At 56.7% G+C, this 19,994-nt stretch overlaps 3 protein-coding genes across 4 annotated transcripts; 1 reads left to right on the top strand and 2 right to left on the bottom strand.

Moving 5' to 3' along the window:
• Window positions 1-9,768, bottom strand: KARS1 (lysyl-tRNA synthetase 1). 2 transcript variants are annotated; one of them, XM_053271348.1, is made up of 14 exons: window positions 9,613-9,768; window positions 9,322-9,451; window positions 8,657-8,822; window positions 6,946-7,039; window positions 5,950-6,136; window positions 5,704-5,829; window positions 5,131-5,250; window positions 3,890-4,052; window positions 3,608-3,781; window positions 2,941-3,026; window positions 2,288-2,373; window positions 1,673-1,799; window positions 548-691; window positions 1-225 (listed from the first exon to the last, which is right to left on the bottom strand). In XM_053271348.1, the coding sequence occupies exons 1-14, from the start codon at window positions 9,693-9,695 to the stop codon at window positions 139-141; spliced, it is 1,773 nt and encodes a 590-aa protein (XP_053127323.1). In that variant the 5' UTR covers window positions 9,696-9,768; the 3' UTR covers window positions 1-138. The 2 variants fall into 2 exon arrangements, with proteins under 2 accessions (XP_053127323.1, XP_053127325.1); XM_053271350.1 differs by lacking the exon at window positions 9,322-9,451 and having other exon boundaries at window positions 9,613-9,711.
• Window positions 9,769-9,780: 12 nt separating this feature from the next.
• TERF2IP (TERF2 interacting protein) lies at window positions 9,781-12,145 on the top strand. Its single transcript, XM_053271352.1, has 3 exons — window positions 9,781-10,282; window positions 10,591-10,730; window positions 11,450-12,145. The coding sequence occupies exons 1-3, from the start codon at window positions 9,892-9,894 to the stop codon at window positions 11,906-11,908; spliced, it is 990 nt and encodes a 329-aa protein (XP_053127327.1). The 5' UTR covers window positions 9,781-9,891; the 3' UTR covers window positions 11,909-12,145.
• Window positions 12,146-12,176: 31 nt separating this feature from the next.
• On the bottom strand, window positions 12,177-15,879 carry LOC128334484 (carbohydrate sulfotransferase 4-like). The gene is made up of 2 exons (XM_053271351.1): window positions 15,725-15,879; window positions 12,177-14,893 (listed from the first exon to the last, which is right to left on the bottom strand). The coding sequence occupies exon 2, from the start codon at window positions 14,885-14,887 to the stop codon at window positions 13,676-13,678; it is 1,212 nt and encodes a 403-aa protein (XP_053127326.1). The 5' UTR covers window positions 14,888-14,893; window positions 15,725-15,879; the 3' UTR covers window positions 12,177-13,675.
• Between the last annotated feature and the right edge of the window lie 4,115 nt (window positions 15,880-19,994).

Here is a 19,994-nt window from a genome sequence, read left to right as displayed (position 1 = left end):
TAGTAAAAGAACAGAAGAACAACTTCTTTATTTGCAATTAGGAAAATAAGCTGCAGACAGGCCAACTTGCCCTGGCCTGTCTGCAGCCACAAGAGCCTCTCTCCCCACCCACTTTTCCTTCTCTGCAATCTTCTTGGGTCACACTGAGGTACCTTCAGTGGGGGAGTTAGGCTGTGCCTCCTTCTTCTTGTCTTCAGGTTTCATGGCGGGAAACAGAAGCACCTCCTGGAAGACAGAGGACCGTTCCCAATACTAACACAGTCATTTGCCCTCTCATTGCCTGGAGGTCACAGGTTCTTAAACTGAAGATACCAAGCTTAAGTTCTCAAGTCCGGCTAGTGTGTGGGATGCACCTCACACCTGCTATCGCATCCATCTCACAGGTGCCAGAGAAGCAAGACTGGCCAAAGCTCCCTCTCATGGGGGGTACTGTAGTGAAGTCTTGTATTTGGGCTGCCTGTATTCTGCAGAAGCAGGCAGGGCTTTGTCGAAGGCCCTCTGGACCCTCCACACCCTCCCTGCACAGTGGGAAGAAGACTGTGCTTACCTTAATGTTGTGGGAGTCAGTCAGGAACATGGTGAGGCGGTCTATGCCCATGCCCCAGCCGGCTGTTGGAGGGAGCCCATATTCTAGAGCCGTGCAGAAGTTCTCATCAATGAACATGGCTTCGTCATCACCAGCAGCTTTTGCCTGGGTGGGGAACAAACAGCACAGCCTGTCAAGGTCAGCGAGCAAACACATCTAAGCCTCCTGCCTCCCCGCGGAGGAGACTTCAAATGGCCCTTGGAGGGTGGCTGGCAACAACTAAGCAGCTCTTCTGAAGAGGGCTCGCTTTGGCCACAGGGGCTCCAGCGTCATGGGCAGGCCTGCCACAGGTAGAAGGCCAGGGCTGGAGATCTCTCCCTGCCACACCACAGGGACTTCTGACTAAGTCACTGTACCTGTCAAGTGGCAGTTCCCAGAGTTCTGTCAAATGCTGGCACCACATGGGAGAAGCTCCGAGCAGAACTACAGGGACACTGTACCTGTAGCCACAGGAGAAGCACTGAGCAGAACTACAATTCCTCCCAGCCACCCCACGTCAGTCCCCGCCCACCTCCAGATGTTTCCGAGATTCTCTTCAAGCTGACTCAGCACTACTAGGGGAAACTGCCTTATGTTGCCCTGCCTCCTCGTCACTGTTCCCTCTCAGGCGTGCGCGCACGCTCACACGTTTTCTGATGTCTGCTCAGTTAATTCTAGATCCCGCTCAGGTTGAATCAGGAAAGCCCCCCTCTGAATGCACGTGGTGCACTCACAGTGCCTGGATCCTGCCGCCCAGAACAAAATTCATTCTGCACAGAGAGGAAAAGAAATTAGAGGGCCCACTGCTCCTCGTGATTTCTGACATCCTCTCCCGAATCACACAGGCCTAATGGAAACCTGGACTAGGTTATGCAGGTAAACCGGCTCATTCAGTGGAGGAAACATCAAGCCTTCTCCTCCATCATTTCATCACCGTAGCAATATCCCCTCTTCTGCCCTACAAGTGACTGCCAAAAATAAACACTTGTTTAAAGAAGTGACTGCGTTATTCGCTTGGGGCAGGCCTGGGGCGTGGAGACAAGGCTGCAGGGACCACCGCCCTGCTATCAGAACACAGCTCCAGTGGGCACCCATCAGCCGTCTCACCTTGGCCTGGTCTTCAAAGAGCTGCCGTTGCCGAACAGGGTCGTTCAGCTCCGTGTAGGCATTGCAGATTTCCTTTTTCATCACAAACAGCTCAAAGCGCTCCGTCAACCCAGGCTGAAGGCGGTGCCTGTGCAGACATGACAGGGGAGAAGAGAGAGCCAAGATTCGCACAATGCCTGCTCCCCCAGGCTAGGTGGTGGGCACCCCTTTCAGGTTCAGAGAGCCCACCATTCTGAAGAGACTTCCCCTGACCCCTGTAGCACACTTCCATGGGCGTGGTTTTTCCCCTGCATCATTCGTTCTGCTTCATAGGGAAGGGAAAGAAGTATCAAACCCCTTTTCAAAGTGAAAGCTTTGCTAAGCAGGTTTTGCCTTGGGATGGGAGACTACAATATTCCTCTTAGGGGATGGGGCCATAGCTCAGTGGCAGGGCTGTGCATCTGCCTGCATGCAGAAGGTGCAGCATCTCCAGGTAGGGCTGGGGGAGACTCCTGCCTGAAACCTTGGGAGAGCCGCCGCTGCCAGTGAGCATAAATAAATACTGAGCTAGATGGACCGATGGTTGACTCAGCAGAAGGCAGCTTCCTAGGTTCCTATGCCCTTCTCCCCACTTACCATTTGGCCAAGGGGCTCATGATTTGGGGGTGATCACAGATAAATGTAGGATTGATGCATGTGACTTCCAAACACTCCCCAACCAGCTGGAAAATATGAGAGGGGAGAGAAAGGACAAGCAGTCAGATTGTTGTAGCAACCCTCCGTCTCAGGAAGACTGCTAAATCCTCCCTGTCAACAGTCTGAAGCGCCTGGTCTCCTCTGAAGAGCTTAACCACTTCCACAGCAGAATTCAAGACAGACATAAAGCAGCAGGAAGCAAGACCCTTCCATTCGTAGGTCCCAAGGCTAGACTGAAGGTCCAGACAAACCCACTTACTTCCACACAATCCAATCCTTTCCCAATCAGCTCGCATGCTAGCCTGCCCCAGTGGCATACACATTCACTGAGGTGGCAAAACATCAGCCCGAATCCTCCCCTCTTCTCAGCAAGTGCTCTGCATTTGCAAGCTAAGGGGAGTATAGGCTCACAGGCCTTGGGGAGCTTAAACGGGCCCAGAGAATCACACGCCCCCTGGCCTGTGAGAACAAAGCCAGGCCAAACAGCCCCTTCTTGGCTGCCTTTGGGGAGGCCCGACTGAGGCCAAGAGAGACACCTGAGGATGAACAGCTGAGAAATGACAAGAGAGGAGACCAACTCCATCACCACTTACCTTATCAAGGAGCCTGGCTGTCGTCCGAGGGGGCGGGCATTCAATTCCTCTCTCCTCACAGATAGCATCAAAGAATTGGCGAGTCTCTGAGTGCACAATGCAGAGATTAGTGAAACCACTGCTTAATTTCCTTCCTTAGATACAAAATCACTCACCCATGTCCATCACTGGAAACCACAGCAGCACCAAAGACAAAGCAAAGGGACAACTGCTGAAGTTCAGACCAGTGGTACCAGTACAGAGCCTGACTCTCTTGGAATTTTACCCAGTCAGACACCCTGACCCTCAAGAGAAAGGCGACTTGATATTCAGCCCCAGCCCCATGCTCATTTCCCACGTCAGAGGGCAGCCCAGGAATCCAGAAGAGCCACATCCAAGCCCCCTGAGGTCTCTTGGTGCTTGAGGGCCTCACTTGAAGAAAGCAAGGGAGCCCTTGCAGTGCCCATTCAGATCAACCCATCTGTTTCATCCATTTTGTTCTTTACTATGGCTTAACTCTCATTCTTTTTTGCTGTGTGTGTGTGTGTGTGTGTGTGTGTGTGTGTGTGTGTGTGAAGCCACACGGAATCCTCTTGGATTGAAGAGCAGAACAAATGCTCAAGATCCAAGAAACCAACCCAAGCTGCCACCAGCCTGGAGGGAGGGAGGCAACGTCTCCCCCTCTCACCTTCAGTCTCAAACTGATCCGCTGCAGGAAGCTTGCTGCCCAGCGCTCTCTCCAGCTCGTCCACCATGCTGATCTTCCGGAAGGGAGGGGTGAAGTCAATTGCATAGGCCTGGCCCTCGGTGCCTTCAGGGTGATAGGTGACCTTGTAGCCACCAGTGATGTGCTTCACCATCCCTGCCACAGAAGAGCGACACTTAATACTTGCATGGATCGGTTGTCTGCCCACACATTCTCATCAAAGAGATCCTTTATTCGCCACTCCCCTTTCCTCCAGTGACTAACCTGAAAGCAGCTGCTCTGTTATCTCCATCAAGTCATGGTAGTCAGCATAAGCCATGTAGAATTCACAGGTGGTGAACTCCGGGTTGTGTGTTAAATCAATGCCTTCGTTCCGGAACTGGCGCCCAATTTCATAGACCCTGTCCATTCCGCCAACCACTAACATCTGAAACACACCAAGCCAGTCAGTCACACTTGCTTTTGATTTGGGATCTCGACTGCTCTGGGAAGCAAAACACTGCCTGGCCGGAGACTGAGCCCTCCTGGGCCCCTCCTCCCGTGCACCTGCATGGGAAGGAAGATCAGCCATAGTCTGCCCTGCCACAGGCCACTCATTCACTGTACCCCACATAATTCAAGAGACCGAAAACAGAACCAGCCTCGCTCTCCACAAGTGAAGGAGAACTCTCTCTCCTGTGTTCTCTTTCAGGGAGCAATGGACACTTGAGCTTTGAAGAGTGTGTCCAAGAGGGAACGGGCTGGGACCTGGGTAGATCGCTAACCCACTCCTCCAGTACAGATGCATGTTCATGGCTGCTAAGGGAGCACCCCCTCCCTCAAATCAAAGTCTGAAGCAGCAAAGGAACCCCCACTCCACCCACCCTCAACATCAGGCTTGGCTTGCTCCGCCCTTCTATTACAAGGTCAACGGCACACTCAGGATTTGAGGTGGCAGATGCAAGTTTCAGAAACAAGCCTTTTCTAGCAGTCAACTTGTCTTGAGGTACGGATGTGCCACACTTCAGCTTTTGGGGTGGCCTGGAGGCACCTTAAGCCATTCTGGGATCCCCTGAACTGTAAGGGAGGAGAAAGACATACAACCTTCCCTGCCCTTTCAGACTTTACTAGTATTCAAGCGTCTACCTGAGAACCAGATTTCAGGGTACCCAGTACTCACCTAACAGTTCAGTACTTTCCTTGGTGAGCAGGTTAGTGGGGGACTGAAGTGTAAGTATCTCTGTGAATATGCAGAGCCTTCCCAATCCCACCCCCACAATCAGCTACAACTTTAGCCATTATAATTCCTCCCAACATCTTGAGACACACATGCCATAATTACTCATCCCTGAGGAGGAATTTCCCACCAGCCAGTTCAGCAAGCGACTCCCAGCCTGTCACTGTCTTGCAGAACTGGTTCCTCAAAGCATGCAGGAATATCTGACCTGGTGTCAGGCACTAAACCCAGACACAAAGGGCCTTGTTGCCCAGTCTAGTCAGCAAGGGTGTATCGCCCGACACCTCACCTTGTGATAGAGTTCTGGCGCTATTCTCATGTACAAGTTCATGTCCAGCTCATTGTGGTAGGTGATGAAAGGCTTTGCCACAGCCCCGCCTGGGATGATGTTCATCATGGGAGTCTCAATCTGTCCAAAGATCACAAGAGTACCATCATCTCCCTCATGGTGCATAGCAGCCCTCCCCACACCCACTGTCAAAGTGCCTTATGGAAACACAGAGGTTTTGAAAGAGCTGCGTTGGAATGGTAGTTTGTGGGACTGAATGTGGAGGGGTGGAAGCTTCATGGACCATAAGAACCAGAACAACTGACAGAGCATCCTCAGAGGAAGGGCCAGAAGGACCAGAGTAGACAGGGTGACATTCCCAACAAATGGCTTTAAAATCAATTCTAGCTTGTAGTTATTATGCAACAAGAATCTGGTAATGCTCAGAAGAACCACCGATGCCGTGCATGTTTGACAGGCAACAGTATCTCCCTAACACCACAGAAATGCTGCAAGAAGAGGCGGTTCTTATAGGCATCTGCAAGCGATTGCTGGATAAATGGACATGATATTTTAAAAAGGAAGAGCACTTACTTCCAGGAAGCCCAACTCATCCAGAAAGCTTCTAAGGTAGGTGATAATCTTGGCACGGACTATGAATTTCTGCCTTACAAAATCATTAAGAATTAGATCCAAGTATCTCTGCCGAAATCTGGTTTCCTGAAAACAAAGGCTAAGTTTAGAACAAAAGAACAGACTAGACCAAAGGAAAACTAAGGTGGACTCAATCTTCCAAGGCTGTCGGATGAACCCCAAGGACTCAGCTGCCATGTACTATACCTTGTCTTTAAGCCCAAAGTGAAGGTGAGGCAGCATGTGAAGGCATGGGGAAAGCAAAGTAATTTCATAAGGGATGATGCTCAATTCCCCCTTCTTTGTCTTGCCAGGATTCCCCTGGACCCCAATAATATCTCCACGGCGAAGCTTGTTGTTAACGTGCACATATTCTTCTTCAGATTTGTAGTTTCTACAAATAGAAGAATTCCTTTTGTTGAACTAGCTCTTCTCAATAAACATCTCCCCAGCACCAGAACACTTAATATGGGAAAACTTAATCTGTGTACACTACTCAAAAGTTAACTACCTGGGTGTACAAACTTGGCCTGAGGGCAGAACGGTCAAGAGGGCTCTCTTAGTGCCTCAGTGGTCTCAAAGGCCACACTGGGACATTCTCAGGAATGTAGACGTTTAGCTGTATTATTGATGTATCAATATTTTCTTTATCTGTTTACCTACTTAGAAAAAACTTTTAAAAACTTTAATAAAATGATTAAAAAAGAAATCCTATAAATAGTTTTTTTGGGGAATCAAATTATATTTTACCTTCTAACTCAATTGATTAACCCCCATGCCTACAGCACTTACCACCCGGTAAAGGCAGTGAATATTAGCTATAGAAAGAAAAAATACATAGTGAATGTTGTAGTGAACAAACTATAGCAGTGAACCTAGCTGGAAGGAGGACAGTTTTTGTTGCCAGGGTGTAGAAGGACAGACCACCACCACCCCACACACTCTCAATTCACAATTAGCACACAGTTATTTTAAAATTAAGCAAGAGAGCTGGCAAAGTCCAATAGCTTACCCATTTTAGAAAACCATATATGTGCCTATAAAGAAACTGTCAATTTGAGACAATTGCCTACGAATCGATCCTGGATTCCACCATCATAACATGTTTCCGCTTTAATTTCTTCTCTGCTTTGCCCTCTCAGGTCCAAGAAATACACAGTAAGAAAAGTCATCACATCTTAAAATGCTGCTAGAATTAGTTACCTGGAGTTTGCCATAACTTGCAGTTTAACTCCCTCCCCACGAAGATCATAGAAGATCAGCTTCCCTCCGGAGGCACGTTTTGCATGGATCCGACCTGAGTGACAAAACGTTAAACATACAAAAGGGCAGGACCAAAATAAATACATCATCTCTGGAGTAATCAAGACGCCTCACAAGTAATTTGCTGCAATAAGAACACTGAAAGCCACTCAGAGGGTCACAGGATGGCAATAGATCACCTTCTGCCTTTCACTCACCCCGCAGCATTAGGGATGTGCACGGAACCAGCAAGGGCTAGTTCAACAGCACGGGGTGTCTAACTTTAAAGGTGGGGGAGGGTGCACTTACAACCCACCATGTTTCCCTGCTGGCGCTTAGTTTTCCAAAAGTCCTTCGGGGCGGCAGCACACAGGAGTGCTCACTACTTCCGGTCACATCCGGATAACGGGGCAAATGTGGCAGCAGGGAGGTATGCTACCACCCTGAAGGACTTTTCGAAAACCGAGCAGTGGGGGAAACGCAGCGGGGTTGTAAGTGTACCCTCCCCTGCCCATAAAGTTAAGACACGCCTCCCCCCTGCTGTCAAACCAGCGGAACCGCCAGTCCGTCAAACCAGTTCTGTGCACATCCCTACTCAGCAGCCACCAGTCTTGTGGGATCTGTAACAAGTGAACAACCAAAGAAAGACACATCTGCATGGTTCCATTCCATTTCCATTGTGCTATTTATGCCCAAGATCACGTTGGAAACCTGCTGCATTTCTGCTGCTCCTCACAAGATCCATATGCAGTGAAAAAGTAAGGAGGACTGGATCAGAAGGAAGGCCCATCTAAGTCCAGCATCTTGTTTCACATATTGGCCAACCAAATGCCCCTGGGAAGCCCAGAAACAAGGCATATGGGGTAACAGCCCTCTCCTGCTGTTGCTGGCCACCAAATGGTATTCTGAGACATCTTGCCTCTGAACCTGAGGGTAACATATAACTATCTGGACTAGTCAACAGACTTGTTCACCCATCAATGTATCTAATCCCCCTTTTAAAGCCATCTAGACTAGTAGCCATCACATTTCAGGACAGTGAATTCAGTAAATTGGACACTGTGTGAAGAATTACTTCATTTTGCCTGAGACCCTGGCAGTTCTAGTGTCATGAGAGAAAGTCCTCTCTATCTGATTTCTCCACATCATGCATATAAACCTCTGTTATCTCTCACTTTTCTCCCCCATCTCCAATACAAGGCCTCAAATCTTATCCTTTCCTCATAAGGAAAGTGCTCTAGCCTGCTGGACATTTTAGTTATCCCTTCCTGCACCTTTTCCAGCTCTACAATATCATTTTAAGGTGTGGCAACTAGAAGGTTACATAATATTTCAAGTGTGACCGCAACATAGATTTGTACTAAGAAGTTACAATACTTGGAGTTTCACTTTCATTCCCAATTCTTAATATTTCCTAGCAGAGTTTGCCATTTTCACAGCTGTGGCATACTAAGTGAATGTTTTAATTGAGGCATCCACCATGACCTCAAGTTCTTTTTCCTGACTTGCCACTATCATTTCAGGGTATATGAAAAATTAGAGGTTTTACTGCCATGATAGAGCTTTCTTTGGTAGGCTTTAGAATGACTCTCAGCACACTGTACTAAGCCTCTGCTACAGAAATCAGGTTTGCTCATCACTTTTCTTCCTAAAAGCCCAGGTGATAAGTTACCTGCCACTCTCAGTGTAATGTCAGTCAGGTGGTCCCCCGCCTGTAGGTGGTTGTACTTCTCTATAAAGTCTGTAAGTGAGAGATCCACATGGAACTTATGCGGATAGGGATCTTCAGGGGTTCCCTTCAGCTGCTGAACGGCCTGGCTGCGGATTTTGTAATATTGCTGCCAAACACAAAGAAGACAAAAGGCTTCTGTCAGGTGCCAGTTGGCACACCAGCTAGATCCTGCAAACATGTTTGACCAAAGACAACATAAATGCAGAACAAGGCAGCCTATCCCTTTGAATGCATCAGTCCCTTTTGCAAACAGAGACATTCCAAAAGCAACCAAAAAAATGTCAAGAGAGAAGAGTTCCCTTTCAGAAGTTCTCTAGCCAAATCATACTTCCTTGTGGCCTGCAAATAGCTCTTGGCCCAGTTCCCTCAATATTTATTATATAAAGGGTCAAGGAAACAGGACTACAGCAACGCTAACCAGGTTCCAGGAAGCCCGTCCCGGCCCAACCCAACCCACGACGACGGGCTAGGAGCCAAGGACTAGGTGGGGAGGGCAGCCTGGCCTGGTGGGCTCCGTGCCCCCGGCAAGCCACCCTCCTCCGCGGGCTCCTCTGGGCCGGGCTTCCCCTTCCGCGTGGGCGGCGGCGGCGGCGGCGGCAGCTCACATTGGGGTCCAGGCTCTCCTCATCGGCGCCGGCGTCGGGGGCGGGCGGGCCCTTCTCGCTCTGCTCCTTGTTCTGCTTGGCCTCCTTCTCGGCGACTTTCTTCTCAGCCTTCAGGCGCCGCTTCAGCTCGCTGCGAGAGAACCAGGCAGATGGAGCCCGCGGCCGGGCGGCACCGGCGCCGCTTCCCCACCCGAGGGAGAGGGGGGCCCTCCCTTCCCCGGCCCGCAGCTCGGCCTCCCCCCAGGCCCGGCGGCGGCAGAGCGCCCAGCGAGCCGAGGCCCCACGACTCACTTCTTGCTGAGGCGGGGCTCGGCCTCGGCCGCCGCCGCCGCGTCCTCCCCGCTCAGGAGCCTGGTCGTGGCGGGCGCCGCCATCTTGAGCGCGCGACTGTCACTTTCACTATAGTTACGGGGCTCGCCGGAAGGGGAAATAAGAGCGCTTCCGGGTCAGCGCCCCGTCCCGGCACTCCACTCACTGCGCCTGCGCAAGGGAAGATAGGCGGGAGCGGAGGCCGCCGAGGAAGAGGGGCTTCTGAGCGTGTGCAGAGCGCTCTTCCGCGGCTGCAGCAGCATGCTGGAAGAGGGAAGCTCGTCGGCGCTGGTGGCCGCCGCCGCAGCCGCCTCCTCCTCCTCCTCGGCGGCGGCGGCAAGGCCGGTCTTCCAGCGCGAGGACGGGAGTGCGGTGCGGTTCTACATGCGGCCCGGCGCGGGCAAGGTGGAGCTGGCGCCGCTGATCCTGCGCGGCGGGGGCCGCCTCTGCCGCCTCCGGGAGCCCGGCGCCGTCTGCCTCGCCTCGGCCCAGGAGCAGCAGCAGCAGCAGCAGCAGGACGCGGCCGGGGGCGGCCTCGTGTCCTCCCGGTACGTGGTGGACTGCCTGGCGCGCGGGGAGCGGCTGCCGCTCGAGCCCTACCGCCTGCCCGCCAGCCGCCCCCGCCGCCGCGGCTGCCTTGCCCCTGCTGGAGGTGAGCCCCGCCCGCCTGCCTCCGCGTCGGACGGGGGTCGTGGTGGGGTCGTCCTCTGCGCGGGGTGCCTCCTGGCCCGGCCCGCCTCGGGCGTGGGGGGCGGGCTCCCTGGCCGGGCCGCAGCTCGGGGTGGGGGGGTGCTCGCAGCAGCAGCAGCCGCCGGTGCCAGCCGGCCCTGGGAGCGCAGGGGCCTCTGCTGCCCCCGGTCCTCCTCCCCGGGCTGGGCTGGGCTGGGCTGCGCCTGCTGCCGGGCTCTTCGCTCTGCCGTGGCCGACGCGGCCCTGCTGCGTGTCTGCCTCTGCCTGCAGCCCTGCCGAGTGGGGAGGCCACTGCCGGCGACGTCGCCCAGGGAGAGGCTTCTCAGAGCCCGGCCGCGGTGGCAGCAGCATTGGGGTCGAAGGCGCGGAGCATCTTCCAAATGGCCAACAAAGAATTCGAAGAGGCCGAGGTACAGATGCCCCCCCCCCCGGGCATTGTGCATTTCAGTAGAGTCAGGCCTTGGCCACTGGCCACCTTGGACTGCCTGGAATGGGCTTGCTTTGTCCAGTTGCTTTTATTGGGGAACCCCCCTCCCAGTCCCATCGCCCCCCCCCCACACACACAGTGGTAAGTTCTCCCGCAGGAGAGGTTTTCAGACAGGGTGCCTGGCCGCCTGTTAGAGATGCTGTAGCAGTTTCCTGCACTGAGCAGGACTAGAAGGGGCCTGGAGGACCTTCCCAGGTGCTGTTGACTACAATTCCCAGCATCCCCAGCTGCAACAGCCTTTGTTGGTCTCCAGGCCCCTTCTGGCTCTCAGCCTGTGGTTTTAGGAAAATGACCTTTTGATGTTTGCTGTTATGTTTTCAGTTTCAGCTCCCCTCAAATGAGGGTGATTTCTTTCTCCTCCACCAGCACCCACCAATTGCTGCAGCATATGGAGCCAGTAGCTTTTGTGAGATTTCCACTCTGAATCCAAAGTCTCATTCCTCAGTTGTTCAGTCTCAGCACTAATTCATGCTGACTCCTATGTGCCGTCCTGTTGTATAACTCTGCCAGATCAGAGCATCAGGCCATTAAAGCTGACAGGAGGAGGAGAGGACCAAACAAAACTGCCTTGAACCACATCAAGGAAGAGCCTGTTGAGGTATCTGATCTGTCCTGAAATGCCTTGTATCTGCTTCCTTCTAGGGGGACAGTGAGAGTTCTGGCCCTGGAGAAGACACACCTCCAAAACACACAGAGTTCAGGAGCTATGAGGAAGCAGCCTCTCCTAATCTCCAACCCACAGGGCTTGGGTTCTCACCTAGTGAGGCTTCTCTTGTGCCCCAAAGCCCGTCCCCAGAGGAAGAACAGCCTTCGGGCCCCTCTGCGGTAGAGGTGGCTCTGGCTGTGGAGGACATGAAGCACTTCATGGACGAGTTTGAGGTGGACTTGGCTACCGTGACTCAAGCTTTTCTGAAAAACAGTGGGGAGGTGGCAGCAGTGGCCTCTTGTCTGCAGGCCGGTCAGCGCTTGGACGGGCGCCCACTGTGGAGCAGGCAGGATGACGTGAGCTTGTTGAAGGACGATGAGCACCTCCAGAGCAAGCTGGTTGCCCGGTATGGAGCAGAGAATGTGGCCAGGCGTGTGGCATTCAGGAGGAGCTAGCTTGTGTGGCTGCCCTGGCCTAGGTGAGCGGGCCGTTACGCCCCTCTCTCGGAGACACACTTCCTTTCTGGGAGGTACATGGCCAGTGTGAAGAGTGCTACAGGCTGGTTATACGTCAGGGGATATTCTTGGGACACCTGCAGGCTACATGGCTGAAGACAAGCTGTTGTGGCAGCAGCAGCAGGGCAGCATTCCTCCTCCTGCTCTCGGTCCGCATCATTAAAATTGTATACAGCCCTCTAGTTGACCATGTCTCTTTATTCACAGTATTAACCCTGCTTCTGCCAAGGGGTGTGAGCTCCACAGAGCTTTGGCATTTCCCATGAATGAAAGTGGTAGCTGGCCAACACGTGACTGCCACGCTCTGCCTGTCTCTGACTCGGGGAGGGGCAGAGCAGGGGTCCCTCGAACAGGGATACCCAGATGTTGTTGGCTCCAACTTGCACAATCCCCCAACAAAGGCTGTTGCAGCTGGGGATGCTGGGAATTGTAGTCAACAGCACCTGGGAGTCCCCGTTAGAGGGAACACTGGGGCAGAAGACAAGCCTCTCTGCGGTCACACTGCAGCAGCGCTTGGGGCAGGACAGCAGGGGCAATCCCTCAGGCAGGAGAAGGCCAGCTTGGGGTTCAGCACTGCCCTGCCCAGTTTCAGCTCACATGCTGCAAACCCTCCTGGATGGCTGCATTGCCTAGATCTTTTTGTGGGGGACTTTACCAGCCCCTCCTCCCCCCAGAGTATTCTCAGGACACCAGTTTGGCTGTAAGGAGGCTCTCCCACTCTCTCAGCAGCCACTAGCAGGTTTGGGGATGAAGAAAGCAAGGCTGCCTTTTCTCTTGGCTGTTCTTGCTCTGGAGGGCAACAGCTAGTCCAGCTCAAGGACGGGGAGCAGGAAAGCCCTTCCCTTCCCTTGCTGAAGCCTCCAGACGGAAAGGGCAGGCTGGCGTGCAGCATTCGGAACTGTGGAAATGCTGAAAAGCAGCCTTCCCTTTGCATCCGCACAGGGACCTTATGCAGGGACACCCTGAACCTTGCTTGACTTGCCAACGTGAGCAGAATGGTGTCGGTTAGAGCCCCACCAGGTGCGACACTGACCCACCCCATGTGGGGCCATATGGTCTGGGAATGCTCTGCTGTGTCTCTAGTAACAGGCATTGATTGTGTGCCATTCTGCCAGCTGGGTGCAAATGCAACTCCGTGCTGTCTGGCTCCAGAGCCCCGTCTCACGCCTGATCCCTGAGTTGTGGAAGGGCCCCTTCTGTCTTTGTTCCAGTTGCCAAAGAGGCTGGACGAGTGGGGACCACGCAGCTGCCGCCTCTGCTGTGCCTCGACCAGAACTAACTCTAGTTCCTACACTGGATCTTAAGGCTGAGAAGCCGATAATTCAACCTCGTCTGTGTTCTTAAAGGGTCCCTGCTTGCTCCCGGGGCAAGCCGAGCCAGTCAGTCCACCCAGGCGTCCAAAAGGTGAAGAGGTGGTCTTGGGGTTGGGTGCAGGTCCAGGTCCGCGGGAGGGTGCCGGTGCTCCCCAGGCGCAAGGAAGCCCTGAGGCTGGACAGGCAGGGCTCCCTTTGTCCTCTGCTGCCGGCTGCAACGTTTTCCGGGGCACAGGAGCAGCAATGACAGGGCCCTGCATGGTGATATCTGCCCAGCGCTGACTTGCAGCCCAGAGGCACAAGCGCCACCTCCTCGTCCTGACTCTCTCAGCTGCCTGAGGCTGGAAGGGGGCTTCTGTGCTCAGCCCTGGGCAGTGGGTTCAGAGACCCGGCTCTAGGCCTCTGGGTTTCCTTCATGGTCTCCTTCGCTCCCAGGGGCCGCGCCTGCGCCTTCCTCCGTGGCCAAGGACTTCTGGGCACCCAAGAGGTCCAAGGTCATGTTCTTCTGCTCCTCCTCAGAGCGCACCAGCCGGTAACCCAGGAGCTCCATGGCCTCCTTGCAGACCTCCTGCAGCTGCACGATGGCTGCATAGGGCAGGGCCCCCCTCCAGGCCTGCGAGACGTGGGCGGCGTCTCGGGGGTCGGTGTTGAAGGCCTGCGCGCTCAGGCCCTGCCCGTGGGTGATGTTGTGCACCCAGCTGCGCAGGCGGGGCGTGAAGCGGAGCCCGGCGAACCGGTACAGCGTCGCCGCCTGGGCCAGGGGCGCGCGGGCCAGGTCCTCGTAGCGCACCAGCAGGTAGCGCCGGGCGCGCGCGCCCCGGCGGCCCTCGGCGAGCATCTGCACGTGGCTCCGGCAAATCTTCGCCATCAGGGCGTAGGCCTCCCGCTCCCTGGGGCCGCCCCCCTGGGACCCCGCGGCGATCCTGCTGTCCCGGGCCAGGGCGCCGGCCGCGTTCTGCCGGGAGCGGAAGACGGCCCGGGGGTCGCGCACCAGGTGGATGATGCGGAGGTCCAGGGCGGGGTCGGCAAGCAGCGGGTCGAGTGCCCGGAGGCTGAAGAAGCGGACCTCCTTCAGCGCCACGTGGCTGTACGTCCGGCAAGCCTCCTCCACCTGGCCGAAGGGCTGCTTGCCGCAGAGGGTCTTGCAGGCCGCGCCGGGGATGATGTCGCTCCGCTGGAAGAAGCTGCACGCCGGCGGGGAGCACAGCGCCCGGCTGACCTCCCACTGGAAGAGCGCCGACTTGTTGCGCGGCTCCGGCTCGGCCAGGTAGGCGTCGAAGACGGACATGTCGCAGCGGAAGACGGCGTGCACCAGGTCCCGCACCGCCATCTGCAGGGCCGTGGCGCTGCCCAGGGGCAGGGCGGCCCACACGTGCCAGGCGGGCTCCATCAAGTAGAAGACGTCGGGGTGCTGGCTGAAGAGCTGCCCGACGAAGGAGGAGCCCGAGCGCCAGGAGGAAAGGACCAGGACGTGCACCCGCGGAGCCGGAGCCTCCTGCGGGGGGCTGCTCCTCCAGATGCCGCCAAGCTGCGAGTAGAAGCAGAGGAGAACCGCCAGCTGTATCGCCAGGATCACCAGCACGCCCAGCTTCTTGAGCTTCGCCATGGGGCCCTGGGCGGGGGGAGAACACGGTTGAGGCGGGGGCAGAGCGTTTCCAATCCAGGGAGGACCCCACTGAGTGGCAACCCTCTGCTGCTCTTGGGGTCGCCGGCGCTGGATTGCCACACATGCCGGCAGCATTGGCGGGCTCTGGCGGCTTGGGAAGGGGGGGGGGGGCTGAGGCAGAGCAGGGTCAGGCACTCCTTCTCCTGCTTCTCAGCTCGTGGGCAACCCACGGAGGACGACCCAAACGCTCGTAGTAGATGCTGCCCCCGCCCTTGAGCGGAGCTTTCGGTGCCGGGGACCTGGGCTGGGGGCAACCCTGTGATTGCAACCAGATCAGCCAGCAAAAGAAAGCGGCCGGGCCCCGCCTGCACCCAAGACGGAGGCAGCCCCTGAGCAACCGCAGTGGAAGGGAGTCCCGCCGGACGGTGCGGTGCCTTTTGGAGAGCAGCAGGGCGAGTGGCTATTGCTGTCTGCTGCCAATCAAAAAGGGCCCCCCTGGTGGGGAACGCTCATTTGCGCCCCCAGCCCCCGCGGCGGGCGCATGTTGTCCCTGAGGCCGCCCCACAGCCTCCCTCACCGGTCAGCCGCGCAGCCCGCCTGCCCGGAGGGGAGAGGCTCCGGCCCACTCCTCCCTCCGCCTTCCCGACCCCGGCGCAGCCTGCCGGGCAGGCTCCGCCACCGCACGCGAGGGATGATGCGGCCGGACAGACATCCATCCTGCCGCAGGGCTGGGCTCGCCTTGGCCCGCCGCTGGCGGTCAGGACCAGGAGGAGGACCGGACGGAGGCTGCCGCGGCGCCCCAGCAAGCCCCCGGCCCGCCCCTGGCCAGCCGCCCACCTTGCTTCGCAGCAGCGGCGGCGGCGCCTCCCGCTCTCCTGCGGCTGCTGCTGCTGCTGCGGCTCCTCCGCGCGCCTCCCTTCCCGGCTGCAGCAGACGCCGCTCGGAGTCGGACCGGCCAGGCGGGCGGCCCGGGCAGGGGTGGAGGCTGCTGCCTGGCTGGGTGGGGCCCCGCGCCCTCCCGCCCGCCCCGTCGAGGCCCGAGCTGGAAGCAGGCCAGCCCGCCCGGCGGGGGGAGATGCTGCTGCGCTGGCGGCAAAAGGGCAGGCGGGGGAGGGGGGCAGCAGCAGCAGCAGCAGGGCGAGGGGTTAGGGTGAAGCCCCGCCGAGGGCAGACCCGGCCCAGAAGGAGCAAGCCTCCCCACCCCGTCCCGCTAGCTGGCCGCTCTGTCTCTTCCCCCCCCCCGCCGCCCCCCCCCCTCAAGGTCCTGCTGCCTCACCTGCAGCGGTGGATTATGGAGAGAGGAGGCATTTGCCTGTGGCGGCAAATTCGAGCAGCAGTCAGTGTGGCCCCTCCTCACATTTTGCCGCCCCTCTCTGTGGGCAGCGGCTGCAGCAGCAAAGGTGGAGTGGGTGAGGAGGAAGCCCCCGCCCCGCTTTTACCCTATATTGAAAAAAGGCCAACCTTTTTTGTTTCAGGTAAAAGGCCAGCTGCCACTGCTCACCTGCTCACCTGCTCACCCGCAGCGGGCCCAACTGGCGGGGGAGAGGAGGAGGAGGAGGAGGAGGAGATCCCTCCTAGGAGAAGGCTGGCGATAAGAATCAAGTCTCCTCCGAGATCCAGTCAGGGCAGAGCTGCTGCTGCAGCAGGGGCTGCCGACATGTTGCCTGGCGGGCTACCAAGGGCTGGGGATGACCTTTGACAGCCCCCAAGGGCTTCGGTGGTCCGCGGGCGTTACTGGAGAGCGCGCCTTCCTCTGCAAGATCCCTGCCGCACATCACCTGGAGGGGTACCATCTGGTGGGGACTGGGGATCAGGCCTTCTCCCAGGTTGTGGGAGGCACTCCCAGTGGACAGGGGAGGGTGGTCTTCCTTGGCAGCCTTTGGGAGAGTCTTCAAAGCCATCTTTTTAGCCTGGCTTTTCATGATGTCTAGTTTTACATTTTAATCTGGTTTAAATGTGTGTGTGTTTCTTTAACTTTAATTGTTTTAGTATATGCTTTTGATTTTAATGTAAGCCGCCCTGAGCCACCTTAAGAAGGGCAGTAGGTATGTGAACTGAATACTTAAAATAAGAACTTAGGAAGCAAAGGGCCTTGCATCCCTTCTGAGACCCTGGAGGCAGGGGAAGAAGCAGGACTGCACCCTGCCTGTCCCTGCAGCACGGGTGGTGCCCCCACCCCACCCCACCGGTGCCCACAATGCAGCAGCTGGCTGTTCCTGGGCAGAGAGGTCAGCCACCCAGCCGGGATCCTGCTGACCTCCTTCCTCATCTGGTCTGGCAATGGGGAAGGGAGATGGCTTGCACAGGCCTGCACACTGCCTGCCCAGGGTCCTCCTGGGAGGGCCTGGCCTGTGCAGGGAAGTCCACACAGCCCTGCCTCTGTGTGTGTGTGTGTGAGAGAGAGAGAGAGAGAGAGAGAGCCGTGTGTGTGTGTGTGTGTGTGCGCGCGCGCATGCGCATGCCCTGCTCAGCCTGGGCTTACATGGAGTGCAGCCAGCCCCCCCCCCCGCAACCATCCATCACTGGACACTCAGCCTTGCAGCCTGGGTCTTTTCCAAGCTCCTCAGAGGAGGCGGTTGTGGCCTGAGGGAGGCGGACGCAGGAGCAGGTGGGGCACTATTTGGCAGCCGGAACCACCACATCCGCCTCCCTCCGGCCACATCCGCCTCCTCTGGGGAGCTTGGAGGGGGCTCAGGCTGCGAGGCGGATTCGCCAGTGATGGATGGGTGCGGGGGGGAGGGGCTGGCTGTGCTCCCTGCAGGCCCTGTGGTGCCAGGGTGCCCTGCCTGTGGCTGCCCTTCCCTTGTTGGTGCCCCCCCCCACACACACACACACACCACCCCTGCTGCTTCCAGTGGGTTCCCAGCTGGGCTGCCTGCCCTCCCAGGCCTTCTTGCTGGGTGCAGGATCCAGCCTCTGGCTGCCAGTGTGGCGGGAAGCGGCATGAGGGCTGGGCTGCCCCTCCGAAGCTCCAGGCGGGCAGCGGCCTTGATATGTGGAGCTGAGTCGAGGCTGCGCTGGGGAGACCCGGCTGTGTCCTGGCTTCAGACGGTGAGGAATCCACCAGGGCTTGGGGCTGGGAAACAGGCCACCCATGCTGGCTTGAAGGGAGATGGCGCTGCCAGCTCCGACCGACTGGTGCTGTCTGGGGTAGAGATGCTTGGACGTCTTCCGTGCAGCCTACCTACCTGCTGGTTCCCACAATAACTCCAGCACGCTATAAACTCAGCAGCCTAGGTGGGGCCTGGAGACGGAAGGGAGCGGAGCAGCCTGTGAAGGGATGGATGGACATAAGGACATCAGAAGGGCCCTGCTGGAGTAGGGACAGCAAGGTCTCTCTAGTCCAGCGTCCTGTTTCATTCAGTGGCCCACCAGATGCCCCTGAGAAGCCCACAGGTAAGAGGGGAGGGCAGGCCCCCTCTCCTATTGCTGCTGCTGCTGCTGCTGCTACTACTACTACTACTCTGCAACTGGTATTTAGAGGCATCTTGCCTTTTCGGCTGGAAGCGGCCTATAGCCCTCTGACTAGGAGCCATCTATAGACTTGTCCTCCATGAATTGATCAAAGCCCTTCTTAAAGCCAACCAGGCTGGTGGCTGTCACCACACCTTGTGGCAGAGAATTCCATATGTGGCGTATTCACAAGTACTTCATGTTGTTGGCCCTAAATTTCTTGGCAATCAGTTTAATGGGATGACCCCTAGTTCTAGTGTTATGCGAGAGGGAGAAAATGGTATCTCTCTCCACACCATGCATTATTTTATAAGTCTCTATCCCTCACACAAATGACCAGGCTCAAACTATCATACTTCGGACACATTATGAGAAGAAGACTCAGCTCCTTTGAGGAGTCCATAATGCTGGGGAACATGGAAGGCAAGAGAAGAAGAGGACGACCAGCAGCCAGGTGGATGGACCCCATGACGACAGCAGTGAAGGCACCACGGAGAGACCTTCAAGGCCAAGTGGGAGACAGATCATCTTGGAGAGATTCTATCAACGTGGCCGCTAAGAGTCGACACCGACTTGATGGCACTTAATCAATCAAATCCCTGGCTTGGCATTTGCCTTGTTCACAGCTGCCGCACACGGAGTCCACACTTTCAACGCACTGTCCACCATGACCCCAAGATCTCTCGCCTGCTCAGCCACCGACCCCTCAGACCCCATCGGCAGTGCCTATGTGAAGCTGCGGTCCCCCCCCCCCAATATGCATCCCATTGCACTTTATAGGCATCACTTACAGGATGCCTGAGTGACACCAAGGGAGAGCTGCAGGCAGTGCCGGAAGGGGGCCTTTGGGCTCGGAGGGCAGGCTGGCCCTGCTTGGGCTGGGCTGGGATTCAGAGCTCAGCAGTGGGCACAGGGCTTCGGTGGAAGAGAAAAAGCAGTGCTGCCCTTGATGTTGGCAATCTCCAAGCAGCATCTGGTGACTAGAACAGACCCCCCCCTTCCCTGCAGCCCCCCAACATGCCCCAACCCCAGGGCCGGACTGGGGGCACTGAGAGGGCAGTGGAATGTATGGGGGGGCGCCGGGTCTTGAGCGGAATGGGTACTTAAGGATGGTAGCATTCACTGCTGCCGAGTGTGGTGGGGCTCAGGGGCGCTCCGCAAGTGGGGCACACCGGGAATTTGCCCTGTTGGCCGCCACCACCTCAACAAAGCTCTCCGGCCCCGGCCTCAACTGCATCCTGACCCAGATATTCTGGGGCTACACAGTTCATCCGGACCTCAGCTGGGGCTGCAAGGAGAGGCTGGTCTTTCCAGATACCATCTGCCTGCCACACTGCCGTTTCCCGGCTGCAGGACCTGGATTTATATATGGTGGTTGAAAATGTGTGCATCTGCCTTTCTTGTCACCCAACCCAAGGCGATGCAAGTGGCGCACGAAGGAGTTGCTTGTGCCCACTGCGGCAAAGGCCCCGTGGAGCTCTCCACCCGACAGCGCCTGGCACCTGCCATGGGGATCATCACGCTGCGTGAGAGGGGCTGTGATGCCCGACTGCACCAGGAGCAGCTGGTGTGTGTGTGTGTGTGAGCACATGATGGGGACCCCACCTCATGGCCTGGCTCCTGGACCCAGCTGGGTTTCTGCATGGGCTGTGCT

This window comes from Hemicordylus capensis, chromosome 9 (assembly GCF_027244095.1).
Source record: "Hemicordylus capensis ecotype Gifberg chromosome 9, rHemCap1.1.pri, whole genome shotgun sequence".
Lineage (NCBI taxonomy): Eukaryota > Metazoa > Chordata > Lepidosauria > Squamata > Cordylidae > Hemicordylus > Hemicordylus capensis.
This window is presented reverse-complemented; position numbering and strand designations above follow the sequence as displayed.

Excerpts from the sequence above, each read along its gene's own strand:
- LOC128334484 (XM_053271351.1), bottom strand. The coding sequence starts at position 14,887 with ATGGCGAAGCTCAAGAAGCTGGGCGTGCTGGTGATCCTGGCGATACAG.
- TERF2IP (XM_053271352.1), top strand. The coding sequence starts at position 9,892 with ATGCTGGAAGAGGGAAGCTCGTCGGCGCTGGTGGCCGCCGCCGCAGCC. Across the intron at positions 10,283-10,590 it reads CTGCCTTGCCCCTGCTGGAG|CCCTGCCGAGTGGGGAGGCC; the intron begins GTGAGCCCCGCC and ends CTCTGCCTGCAG. Across the intron at positions 10,731-11,449 it reads AAGAATTCGAAGAGGCCGAG|GGGGACAGTGAGAGTTCTGG; the intron begins GTACAGATGCCC and ends GCTTCCTTCTAG.
- KARS1 (XM_053271348.1), bottom strand. The coding sequence starts at position 9,695 with ATGGCGGCGCCCGCCACGACCAGGCTCCTGAGCGGGGAGGACGCGGCG. Across the intron at positions 5,830-5,949 it reads ACTTTGGGCTTAAAGACAAG|GAAACCAGATTTCGGCAGAG; the intron begins GTATAGTACATG and ends CTTTGTTTTCAG. Across the intron at positions 226-547 it reads CTGACTCCCACAACATTAAG|GAGGTGCTTCTGTTTCCCGC; the intron begins GTAAGCACAGTC and ends TCTGTCTTCCAG.